This window comes from Dendroctonus ponderosae, unplaced genomic scaffold (genome assembly GCF_020466585.1).
Source record: "Dendroctonus ponderosae isolate FM_Combo_2020 unplaced genomic scaffold, Dpon_F_20191213v2 Dpon_F_20191213_1, whole genome shotgun sequence".
NCBI classification, from domain to species: Eukaryota; Metazoa; Arthropoda; class Insecta; order Coleoptera; family Curculionidae; genus Dendroctonus; species Dendroctonus ponderosae.
Genome location: NW_026017110.1, coordinates 4124375 through 4136924, shown reverse-complemented (window position 1 = coordinate 4136924; position 12550 = coordinate 4124375). Strand labels below are relative to the sequence as shown.

At 35.9% G+C, this 12550-nt stretch overlaps 2 protein-coding genes across 9 annotated transcripts in view; one reads left to right on the top strand and one right to left on the bottom strand.

Moving 5' to 3' along the window:
- LOC109543135 (protein kinase shaggy) overlaps positions 1-7021 on the top strand; it is a 28991-nt gene extending 21970 nt beyond the window's left edge. For all 8 annotated transcript variants that reach the window (XM_048661069.1, XM_048661068.1, XM_048661072.1 and 5 more), the window contains 4 exons: positions 878-1068; positions 1130-1370; positions 3124-3310; positions 3382-7021. In XM_048661069.1, the coding sequence (XP_048517026.1) occupies positions 878-1068; positions 1130-1370; positions 3124-3310; positions 3382-3560 (798 nt within the window). In that variant the 3' untranslated portion in view covers positions 3561-7021. The remainder of the gene's footprint in view (positions 1-877; positions 1069-1129; positions 1371-3123; positions 3311-3381) is intronic.
- Positions 7022-7143: 122 nt separating this feature from the next.
- LOC109533392 (equilibrative nucleoside transporter 3) lies at positions 7144-12059 on the bottom strand. Its single transcript, XM_048661073.1, has 9 exons — positions 11530-12059; positions 11309-11475; positions 10533-10627; positions 10430-10480; positions 10132-10376; positions 9873-10077; positions 9738-9823; positions 9492-9688; positions 7144-9428 (listed from the first exon to the last, which is right to left on the bottom strand). The coding sequence occupies exons 1-9, from the start codon at positions 11737-11739 to the stop codon at positions 9317-9319; spliced, it is 1368 nt and encodes a 455-aa protein (XP_048517030.1). The 5' UTR covers positions 11740-12059; the 3' UTR covers positions 7144-9316.
- Positions 12060-12550: the final 491 nt, after the last annotated feature.

The window sequence follows — 12550 nt, the reverse complement described above, 5'->3', positions numbered from 1 at the left end:
TATTATATAATTAACAATAATAAATACACTGTTTTTATTAATATCTGATTATTAGAATGAAAACTTCCTTGAATGCTTCTGGCTCTGATTTTGGTGGATATTATCTCACAATTGCAATCTTTTTTGAATCGTGTAATACCGTTTTGTTGATTCATTGCATCAGCACCTCACGCAAACCCATTTTGCAACGTAAATTGTTTTTTTACGATATTCATACAAATCCAAATGCTTCTCAACTTATAAAAATAGTGTAAAGTGTTAGTTTCTAAGCGCAACGTGAAACTCGTGTTTTCGTAATTTTAATCGATAAGAAGACAGCCGTTTGAAATAATATTATCGATGTTTTCGATAACGGGGCGTTCCAGGGGAGTTTTTCCGTTCCGATCAGAGCAAAAACCCTAGTTGAATCGATAATCCCAGCTTTCGTTTACTTTGTGTGTAACTTTTACTAGCTGTTCGATATTTTTTGAAATAAAAAACCACGTTTCCTTAACACATTTCCAAGTTCTGGCCAAATATGKAGAAAACATTATTAAAATCATAAAAATATCAATTGCTCAGATGATGATTCATTGAGATTCGGCTGAATTTAACTGGACGAATGAATATACGCATACTGAACAGGCACCAAAAATATATAAATACTTATTAGAGCTGAAGAGATTCCTATCTAAACAGTTAAGGAAATCTAATTATGGTTTGGAACCTATCAGAGCTTGTTTGGCAGACTTCCATATACATTGAATTAATTGAATAAACATGAGTCGAATTTAATGAAAGAGCTTGTGATCGTGTAAAGTAAAGAAAACTGAATTGCGCATATGATGTTTACTCAATTATGAGGGTTTTGTAGTTTAATCGGGGTGTTTTGTTTCAGTTATACATGTATCAACTGTTCAGATCTCTGGCTTATATCCACTCAATGGGGATCTGTCACAGGGACATAAAGCCTCAGAATTTGTTGCTGGATCCAGAAACGGGCATTCTTAAGCTTTGCGATTTTGGCAGCGCTAAACATCTGGTGAAAGGAGAACTGAATGTTTCTTATATTTGTAGCCGATATTACAGGTAGGGAAACAGTGCGGACTAATTGACTCAGAAGGGATGTTAATAAACGTATTATTTCCAGGGCCCCTGAATTGATATTTGGAGCAATCGACTACACAACTAGAATTGATGTGTGGTCGGCAGGATGTGTTTTAGCTGAATTGCTTTTAGGCCAGCCAATTTTCCCCGGTGATTCAGGTGTGGATCAACTGGTTGAAATTATCAAAGTTTTAGGCACACCGACTAAGGACCAAATCAAAGAGATGAATCCCAACTATACTGAGTTCAAGTTCCCACAAATAAAATCTCATCCCTGGCAGCAGGTAATTGTTTTCGGACGTAAACCGATCGAGATTTGATCGGTTTAGCAGTTGAATTCGATAGCAATGAAGGCGAACTAACAAAAAAGGTGTGAAATCGCGTCTATTTATCATTTTACAGCACATGCTGAGTAGAATGTCAATGCCGCGGTGCTCTACCGAACATCAGCGCATTCGAGTAAGTCACTACGTGAGTGTGGGCGCGCTTTTCTCTATTTTCTTTATCACACCCAAACACATACAATAATACGCTGTGATGGACTTGCATGAGTCGCGTTTCGATTACGTTCTGATCATTAATATGAACATTTGTTGTCTGCCGAAGTGATGGACTGAGGAAGATATTTGAATTCGGTCTTGGCTTGCAAAAACGAAACACCTAAAATGATCAAGGCCGGAGTTTTTGGGATTATGTGCTGAAAATTTTGAAATACGGGTTCATTTCAGAGTTCAAAAGATTTAGATTCCTGTCGTTAAATTAAAATTTTTCTCTTCCAGACCTTGAATTTTTGCAATATGTTCCGACTACAAATGTCTGATCTAGGAAAACCGCGAGTTATGGTATAATTCTGTGATAGAAATGGTCCCATAAGATTCGTAACATACTCTAATATTTGGAAACTTCCGTCGTCCGGAAAAGATTTGACGTGATTCACTATTCTTTTTTGGTCCTCTGAAAGATTGTGAGGATGAATAGAGCGTTTTCTTCTTTTAACAACGGGTGCTGCACCTTTTTCTGTTATATGTCCTTTGAGCAGTTCTAATTTGCTATCCGTATACCATGCATGACTACATACTGAAACTTATTTTAGTTTTATCGTCGTAAAATCGAATCCTATGGAAAAACTGACGTTAGACCGCATTGGTAAAGATTTTGTTCATTAGCCGAGTTTAGGTCGTTAAACTTCCGAATAATCTCTTTACATGTAGTTTCAGACACTGCATGGAAACATTTATAGCGCTTACAGAGGCAGTCTCATGGTTCCTCAAATTTAATCATTTAATCGCATAAGTAATTTTAACGCATTTCCTCTTTTATTCTGTTAAGATACTTCACTCCCACTATTTTTCGAACTCGACAAACTTTTAAACATTTGAAAGGTTTTCTTTACATTAAGTAGCCAGAGCTAAGCCAGCCTCTAAGAGATGCCACATATATGAAGAGCCTTTTTCCGACGAAATGGTGAAGTTAAGCACCGTCTATTTGTTTAAATTTCGATTTTTTTGCTACAAACGTGTTAAATTTGGAGCTTCAATCGCAACCAACTGATCTTCTCAATCCTGAAGCCTCCAGCTTTTCGTCGGTTTTTTTGAGGTTTATTATAATGTTCCTTTGGGTTTAAAGAAACATGAAACTTAGAAATCATGTTGAATTTAAGGCAAACCAACAAAATGTTGGGCAACATCAAAGGCTCGAACAAGGAGAATTTTAATCTTCAAAAATTGCATCATTTCGGGCGCGTTTTAAGTGTTTTGGTTTTTTGCAAGTCAAAGTGTGGTTCGGCAAAATACTGTTATGAAACCTCTGAATGTTGCTTCAAAACGCGGCAGATTGTTTAATGGCAGAACATCGATATATCTGTTCTCTACTAGTGACTTGTCCATATACTAATAATCTATATCCGCTGTCGTCGGAGTGGAGCATACTACAGCTTTTTTGTTGGTTTTCATCGAACATACTAATAAAAGTACATCCGATCATCATCACCAACTGGTTTCCAGTACAGTTTTGACCGAAAGTACCTGTTTTTCGCAGGTGTTTCGTGCTCGCACTCCTCCTGAAGCCATTGAGCTGGTGGCTCGCCTACTGGAATACACCCCGTCAGTTCGTATTACTCCATTGGAGGCCTGTGCGCACCCTTTTTTCAATGAACTGCGAGAACCAGGTACCCGCTTGCCGAGTGGTAACGAGTTGCCGCCCCTCTTCAATTTTACAGATCATGGTAAGTCTTGTTACTTAGAATGCATGCCAAAGGAGAAGTGAAGAGGTTGATGAGGGTTTTTTTCTTTATAGAACTAAGTATACAATCCTCGTTGAATAACATTCTAATCCCACGCGGTATGCAATCAAACCAAAACCAAGCAGAAGGTGGGCCAACGCAGGACAGTAGCGCTTCAGGGGCTGGAGCCACGTTGGATCATGCTGCGGACAATCCGGCCCTGACAAATGCTTCTGGTTCCGCCGTTGCCTAAAATTCAGGGCTTGTATCTTTAGCGATGATCAGGAGGAGCTTAGCAGTAGTTGGGGCGTTTGTATCCTCCGCGCTAGGCGGATTGGGTACCGTTTTTCTTGCGTGCGCTGGTATTTGTGTACAGGACAGTGTGAGACTATCGACTAGTGGCTGAGGCACTGCTTCACAATGCTTCGTTTTGTCTTCAATTAGTGCTAGTGGATACGCAATTTGACGATTCATGTTGGAAAATCAGGGTGCGCGCACTCTTTATTGCTGAATACAACTGTACGATTTTTCTGCGGACGACGCTACCAGGGTCAAAACCATGCGATTTGCGCCCGGCCCCTTGATAGCCAACTTTATTCAATAAAACTGTTAGATGGCATTTTTAAGCTCCCTCTTAAGCAACACCAATGGCTACAAGGGCGTTTGGCGCCCGTTCAAATTTCTGTGTAAATATTCTCACTTTTTTTCTCTACTAAATCCTTATCAATTATAATTATTAATTTGTATGTATAATAGGTGTGTTGTTCGCGCGACATTTACTACAAGAAAAGCAAACTTGGTAAAATGTTATTTCATAGTTGATATTTTTAATTACCCAATTTTAACACGAAAAAATAACACATTCTGATTTTATTTATGTCTTCTTTTCTTTATGCCTGTAGTACGGGATTGAACCCATGAATATAATAATTTTAAGTGTCCGGGGCTGGTTTTTATTGCGGTACTTTTGCGCTCTTATTTCTTCAATGAATAACAATTTTCACCAATTTGCTAATTATCACGCCTACGATACTTTAATCAATGCCCAAATAGTCCAGCTATTTTTTGCGCAGCAATAGTTTGATAAAATCTATATCAATTCATTCATCATTCACACAGAAATTCGTCGTTAATAGGGATGTCATTTTCGATATGGGAACTAGAGTTAACGTTCACTAGCAGTCGGAGAAGTCAGTTTTGTCTTGGGATTTCATGAGATCACTTCAAACTTTTTAATAATTGGGATTTTCATTCCGTTTTTGTAAGGGTCGTCTACGACATTAACTTTATTACTTTGACGCTAATAGCATTGTGTTCTATACCTCGGTCAATTTACCTACTCAAAAAATACGTACAATTTTAAAAAATCGTTCCAAATCTGCTTTTTTTTACTGTATTACTGCTGCTTCTGGGACTTGCCGCAATATACAGAATGTTGCACTCTCAGTAATCATCTTTTATTGATTGGGTTGATTATTATTGGTATTGGTCCGCTTAAAATTGGGGTATTGTTAATTCCTAAATTTCAAAATCGTTTTGCTGTTGCCCTATTATATTCCATGTTAAACTTGAAATTTTTAAACACACTCTATACGATGTGACTAATAAAATCTAGATTTCAATCACTTTCTTTGGTTCAAGAGGCGTCATGCTGTTTGGTTGATTTTTGGACATAGATAAAATATCCTAGCAAGGGGTCAGATGTAGTTTTGAGTATCAGACTCTTGAGAATGGAAATAATAATTCACTTTAATGCAAACCAAAGGAGATGACGGCTTTAGGCAAAAATAATGTGTTTTATGAACGGTACTGGTAGGTGAAAAACGTCTCTTCAAGCTTAAGAAAAATAGTGAAGGCTAAGCAAAATGATTGCTTAGTTGTTGCTTTTTTTTTTCATTTGAGAATTTGACAATTACCTTCAATTTCTTTTTATAACTGTTCATGTCTATTTTAATCTGAAACGAGGATCTCAATCGATGTAGATCAAAATTGGCTGTTTCTGTTTACTTGTATAAAATCGCTTTTGAACTGTAAACGCATGAAGAACCAGCTTTGGCCTTTAGAAATTATTGTTAGCTACCCACGTACTAGAGAACGTAGAAACGAGGGAGAAATGTATAGAAATTTACCTATTTAGCTACTGTGAGGTTTCCGGAAAATCCAATACAACCAGTTTGGAATCTTTGTGTTCTTTTATTCGGAAATATTTCGATTTTTTGTTCTATTCACAGCTTTTGCGTGCGGCCAAAGAAGTGTATTGGTTTCTTCGAAACCCTCCCAATGTTTAGTCATCAACTCTCATTAATTGTTGTATGTTATTAATTAAAAAAGTTTTACACATAATTTAATTTTTGGTGTTATTACATTTTAACTCTTGATTTTTTACTAGATTTTATGTTTAGGCGGTTGATTCGCAACCGAAAGCAACCTAGATGTACATTTTCCGTAGGCTCATGTTTCGTCAAACTATCAGTAATGCTTTGAATTGATTTCATGCAGTTTGTTTTCGAATAGATCTCATGCTTGGAATCTTTGTGCTTTATCTCTACCTTTAAGGCATCAACTAACAGAGAAATGTGTGGATGAAATGGTTTTTCCGGTAATTAGACATAGACAATGACAATATGCAGGCCTATAGCTTCAACATTTTCTAATTAAGAAAAAATACACATTATATTTCCAAATGCTCTGTCGCACCCTTAGAAAATGTATATCTAGATAGTGTTAGCGTACCTATATTAATAATAATATTAATGATAATAATACAAGTTGGAGCGGTCAAACTAATTTTAAGTGTGGCACTAAAGAAGGTGTGTGAACGGTATACAGTACGATGTGATCTGAGATAAAGTTGTTTGAAGTGGCTCAATGTTGAATGGACGGATCGATTCCATTCCCTCCATTGGACAGATTTACCACCTTCCATTAGAGGCAGCTTTTGTTTGGCTGAATTTTTGTGATAATTTAACGTAGTCGTTTTAAATGTCACAAAAACCACTGCCCAGTTTGTCCAATTTAATGAGTAAATAAATCTGACGACTCATAGGTACTATATTACTACCTAACTTTTATAGCTTTTTGCTTTAGAGAATTAAATGAAATCGAGTGACAAATCTCTATATTTAGCTATAGTAAAGTGCAATGCATTAAAAGTGTTTACGAATTATTGAAAAACAAATAAAGTTCGGTACACAAACACCTCACGACGTATTGAAGGCGAGATGATTTTTTTGCTAAAATATATTTTTGTGATCTAACCCAATCTCCAGTCTTGCAACAGCTTGGATATTTCTCTGCATGGAAGTATATTTTAGCAACTGGCCATCTTTAAGTAACTTAGTAAGAATCTTAATTCTGTGCACTAATAAAATCATTTTTATCGCGGAAAATGTAAAAATGAAAACTCTGTAAAGTGTGTTTAATTAAATTATTGATTTTATTTGTGAAAGGATATTTTATTATGTTTAGTTTTTCTCTGCTGGACCTCGACATCGGCCGGCAGCGTTCATTTAATGTGGCTCTAGGCACGTTATACTTTCAAGGCCCTGTAGATTATATTATGGAACGCTTGTTTTTATTAATTATTGTATATATAATTTTAATTGAATAATAAAATAATGGAATTTATTTAAACGATTATTGTTATGGAGGTACTTTTGTGATTACAATACATACTGCTCTAGAGTAGACAAGTCAAATATAACATATCACAAATCGGAAGTTTTTATTTAAAACAAAGCAGGATATATTTAGGATTGGTTTGCTTGTCTGCTGGTCTTAGTCGTCCAAAGACCTGAAGGTTTTATTACAGTTGGGTTTTAAATCAAAGTCATGCATCCATTGTTCTAAAATATGTATATTTCCATTAAGCAGCATTGGCTGTTGATATGTTCTTTGGCGAATTACATAGAATACTGATTTATTGAATTTACAATTCTGGCAGTTATTAAGAAATGCRAATTAATAACAGTAGCACCAGTAATTTGCGTCTCAATSTGGCGGAAAAGTTGCATTTACTGTTCCTAATTAATATTAACAAAAAATTCAGTCTTGGTCGAGTTTGCTCTATTATAGTTTCCTTTAAGGTTTACCAGACAATKGAAAATATTSTGAAATTKATATTTATTTTGGTAAAGTTCTAGAGTTRTTTTTATTGAAACTAGAAGGAAATGAGAAATATGTAAAACCATCAAAATCCACAACCAGAGCTTAAATTAATGCGATTAAAATTTTCGATTTCGAGAAACCTCAGTTTTATACCTTTTAACTAGTTTTTACTTTGTCAGTAAGTTTCCTCTACAACCTGCAAAACTTCTTTCAATTCAATGCTCAAGTATGGGAAATGATTAAAGCAAATGACCATTTTCATTGCTGCTCTGTAAATTTTAAGTGAGTCAATTGTTATAGATTTTGCCCAAAAACGCCAATCATTCTACTTTGTTTCTATTTTACATCAACTAGATGTAAAATTTTGTAACTGAATTTTCTAGACACCTTGTGGACAAATTTAAATTTAATAATAAACGAGCAAACAACTTCTAAATGGATATTTGCAAAAAACGTTATACATAAAAGGTATTCAGAATCTTTGGGAGAAATTAAACTTGTAATATACAGGGTTTTGTACTTAATATAAGCGACCTGAAGTCTACTTCCGGCTAAAACCGGGACCTGCAAATATTTGAAATAGCATTAATTAATATAAACCAGCTGCAGATATTTCCAACGCGAAAACAGCTGAAGGAACAGAAATCCTAAAGTTCAGTTTAGCTTTCAGGGTCGACTTAGTACCACATAAACAACAAATCGTCACAATTTTAATCAATTTAAGCACTGGAAACAAACTACAGGCAATTACGAAGTCATGGTTTGTTTATAAACGAGAGTTCTAAAGAAGATAATATCAAAAATGCACAATTTCTGAACAGAAGTAGGTAGGAGCGTGCTATTTTAAGACTCGACTCAGGACTTCTTATGAAACAAATGAGCAATGGATTTAAGTGCCTGAAACAGCCTGCAGAAAATTATAAAGTCAAGGCTTGCTTGTAAACGGAAAATCCATAAACTAGAGTTTCAAAAATGAACAATTTCCCACAATCCCCGGCAATAAATCGTCACAATTTCCATAGATTTAAGCATCCAAAACAGACTACAGAAAGTTACAGTCGGCTCGCAGAAACAGAAAGGTTCGTTTATAAACTGTGTAAAAAGTTCCATCAACAACATAATTTCTGAACAGAAGTAGGCAAAAACGTGCCATTTTCAGGCTTGTCTGTCTATAAAAAATCGTCAAAATTTCAAAATAATTAATCAACTCACAGATTGCAGAAACGTTCAAAGTTCAGTGGTAAACAGAACGCAAATGATCCAAAGGATTTTTTCAGTTGTACTTTCAATACAAGCTAAAAACTTGTTTGCAGCTTCAATTGAAACTGAAAAAGGCCGATTTTAGGCAGGGCTCAGGCTCGAATTTCCAAATCAAGGTCCTCTGAAGAACAGAACTATACATTTTGAAAAGTTAACGATTTGTCCACAGAAGCAGAAGCCAAAACTACCATTTTGAGGCTCACTAAAAACAAAGATATTTTCAAATAGTTTCAGTTTCCCATCAGAATAAGATGCACACTTGCAAGGCTTTAATCAAGTTTTGATGCTCTGCGTTTTTAAGTTTTGTGTTGCTGAAATAGGATTTTTTAGAGAGCTTATCTAAGTCCGATTTAGATAATTTTTGAGATTCTTTATTAAATCTGTGCCTAACAGTATCAAATAAATATACATAAATAAAAAGTCGTCTCCAGCTACTATACAAATAAGAGAGCCTCAAGGCCGATTTTTTCATATAATTAATACAACCTTTTCCCAAATGGACCAATTTACCGGTGGCTACAGAAGGTATCACATTCAATGCGTTTAAATTAAATAAAACTATTTTATTAGTCAACTCAATCAGGTCAAGAAGCTTTGTAAAGTTTAAAAGTGTGGATTATTCTCGATATGTATGTTTTCCAATTATAGTAACTTAACCATCACTAAGCTGATAATGGACCCGAAAGCGAGTCCTACGCCCATAAAAACTGTAGTCATTAACGACGCAGCTTCTTTTTCAAAGTCATCGACTTTTCTGGAAGAAAATCTATTATTGCCGAGCGGATACAACAAGGTATATGCGTCAAAGTAGTCTCACCTTGGGGCTAAAATTGCTGCAATATTTGCTAAATACCCGTTGCTGATTGCGCACATGAAAAGAATGATAATGTACTGGTAATCCTTGTTGAAAACTACCCCCCAATAGTATCGGGGTTGTGCGTTGCACAACATGAAAAGAGGAATGAACACAAATCTGGCAAGACTCAAGAGAAGCACTACGCTCTCCTTGTTTGGCTGAAAAATACCTGGTTAGTTTTGCGCTAGACGTGAATTGGGGCGTCACCTTCTGGATTCTTCCAGCTGCTATTCTACCTAGATAATCTCCGATGCTGAAGAGCAGATAGGTGATTGTTGGAATGAAAAATACGTCTAAAACCACAGTTTGTTATGCTATGTCTACCAAACTTGCCAAGATTACCATTCCATTTGCTCCCACTGCCCCTGCCCTCAGATTCTATAAGTACAGTAACCCCCGGATAGATGCTTAAGGTAATGGCAAAGACAAAAAACATGGATAAGCCATAAATCCAGGTTTTCCTGAAAACCACTTTATGGCAAACCAGTTGGGCGCTTGAAGTGGTTCCAAAGTCCGAAATATTAAGAAACTTGTCCTCTATGTGATACTAAAATCCACAGTTTTAGTGTGTATAGAGATATTGGAATAAAGCTGTTGTCACCTTGTAAAAGAGAGTTTTAGTGAGAACGACGAACAAAGCTATCGAGCCGGCTATAGTCAGGTTGCCGATGATAAAATACACAAAAGCGCTATGAGTGGACGAAGCGCCTATTGCCAAAGAAACTATTTCGGCCAAAGCTGCAAAAATCCCACCCAACGCTTGTCCTCCTATGGTAGCTGTTATATAAACTGGGGAAAAATTTCCGACAATTCCAAACACGCTTCCCGATAGAATTGCGCTGCATACTAAAACATTTGGTAATTGCAGAGGAAGCTTAAAAAAAAAAACTCAACTTTACCGTTTAAGAGGACGATTATAACCAAAGTGATCATGAAAAATAGATACTGCCCTGCAAGAAATCCGCATTAGATTTCTCAGAATTTCTAATTCTGAACACTTACATTCATCTGTGTCAATTACTACGAAAACAAGAGTGGCCAACATCAATGTTAACATACCGAAAAGCGATCCTAAGATGCGTTTATTGGCCGATACTCTATAAGAAATTGATATTGTGGTTTATTAGTGATCGTGATGGCAAGAGGTAAAAGTTTCTACTCTTTTAGGTTCTTGGGTTTATCGGTCAATACATTGAGGCAGAAAATGAGCATATTTGATGATTGAGTGATAAGTTAATGTGGTTTTTGTTGAGTTATTCTCTGTTGTACAAATTTAGACTTTTGCTTACAAGGGGCAGTGGGTAATTGCTATTTAATAAGTACTTTCTTATCAGGTCAATATTTTTATCTTGAAACTGTGGACTGGATAGTGCCACACTACGATTGATGAAGTGATTTACACTTAACAATTAAAAGTGTAGTGTTCTCTCTAATGATTATAGTTTCTAAAAATAGTAGGTAGTTTATTTTCATTTCCTGATTCAATAGTGAATGTTAATTTTTGATGAAAGCCTTTGGAAACTTCAAGAGTCTTCTACAAAATATCTGGCACGTGAGGCCAAAAACTCCGTTCTTTATGCAGTTGTTCACATAACTACGTCCGCAACTATGCATCTGTTTTCCGTTTCAGAGCGCTGAAAATGTCTGAAATATACCCGCAACGTTGGCCCAGGAAAAATAGTGTTTCGACATCCTATCTATTGACCGATAAACTTTACGAACCCTATGAGAAAGTTTTAGTCTTCAGCACGGGCTTCAATGAGTATCATTTTACTTACTTCTGGCTAATTGTAATATTGACTATCAAGAACAACAAGCTGGGAACAGCAGAAGCAACTGTAACATACGAGGTGAACTCAGCTTGTAGGGTAGTTTTATTCATGAGTTGGCTTCCAGTCACGGAGTTGTTATGAATGCGTGTGTCTCTGAATTTATACATCCAGTACTAGAAAAACCAAGGTTGGTAAGACCTAACTGGCCTGAGCTACTAAGTACTCACATCATTGGCTGTAACATAGAAGTTCCATGGGAGTAGAGTGACAACACCTAAGATGTAAAATATGACGAAAACTGTGTAGAACTTATCCCGAGGCTCAATTGGCTTAAACAACGGCTTGTTGTCGCGTACAGCTAAGCTTTCATGAATATCACTGTCCTCAATTTCAGAGTCTACTTCTTGTAGCAATGGAGTTGTGTTTATTGAAGCCATCTTCAAGTGATGCTCTCGGATGTTCAGAGATTCGGACAATGAAATCGCCACACTGGCCGTTTACATTCTAATTACTTTGGTCTACACATTATTTTAATAGAGATAACTGTTTATTTGCCGATGTTTTCCCTATCAATAACAACTAACAGCTGACAGCTGTGTCTGACGTCTACAACACAGAACATACCCCCTGGGGTATGTAGGGGGGATATTTTGTGGTCTACAATGACTACTACAGCACTATAAAAGGTAGCAGACTCGTCCGCCATTGTGGAGCCCAATTTTTGACATTTCTCATTTATTTGTGAATGGTGCCACAAAATATCCCCCCTAGGGGGTATGTTCTGTGAATGGTGCTATCGTGTTTTATATTAAATTAGACAATATGACTGGTTGTTCAGCTCCTAACTGCAATAATCATTCAAGAAATGGTTTTAAATTTCATAGGTACGTATTTTGAAGATAGAAAAAGTCTAAGTATAAAACTTAAAAAAATAATTATAACCTAAAATATTCTTTTTAGTTCATAATGGTAATATATTACAAATGTATCATAAATATAATCTTTTGGTTGGTTGATTAAAACGTAGCCTTCATCATTTATCTAAATTAATTGTCATAGGTTCCCTGCTGATCCGGATAGACGGAAAAAATGGTTAGTAAACTGCAGAAGACAGGATTGGAATGACCGATTGTGCTGTAAGTGTTTATAAAATATATAGCTTTAAATGAACCATTATTTATATATAGTAGGTTATATACAATATTATAATATTATTGAAATACTATAATATTAAATAGTTTCGTTATT

Bases quoted from the DNA above. Each gene is read 5' to 3' on its own strand.
- LOC109533392 (XM_048661073.1), bottom strand. From the start codon at position 11,739: ATGGCTTCAATAAACACAACTCCATTGCTACAAGAAGTAGACTCTGAA. The intron at 10,481-10,532 runs GTAAGTGTTCAG...GATTTCTTGCAG, and splicing joins AGTAATTGACACAGATGAAT to GGCAGTATCTATTTTTCATG. The intron at 10,078-10,131 runs GTGACAACAGCT...TGTGGATTTTAG, and splicing joins CTAAAACTCTCTTTTACAAG to TATCACATAGAGGACAAGTT.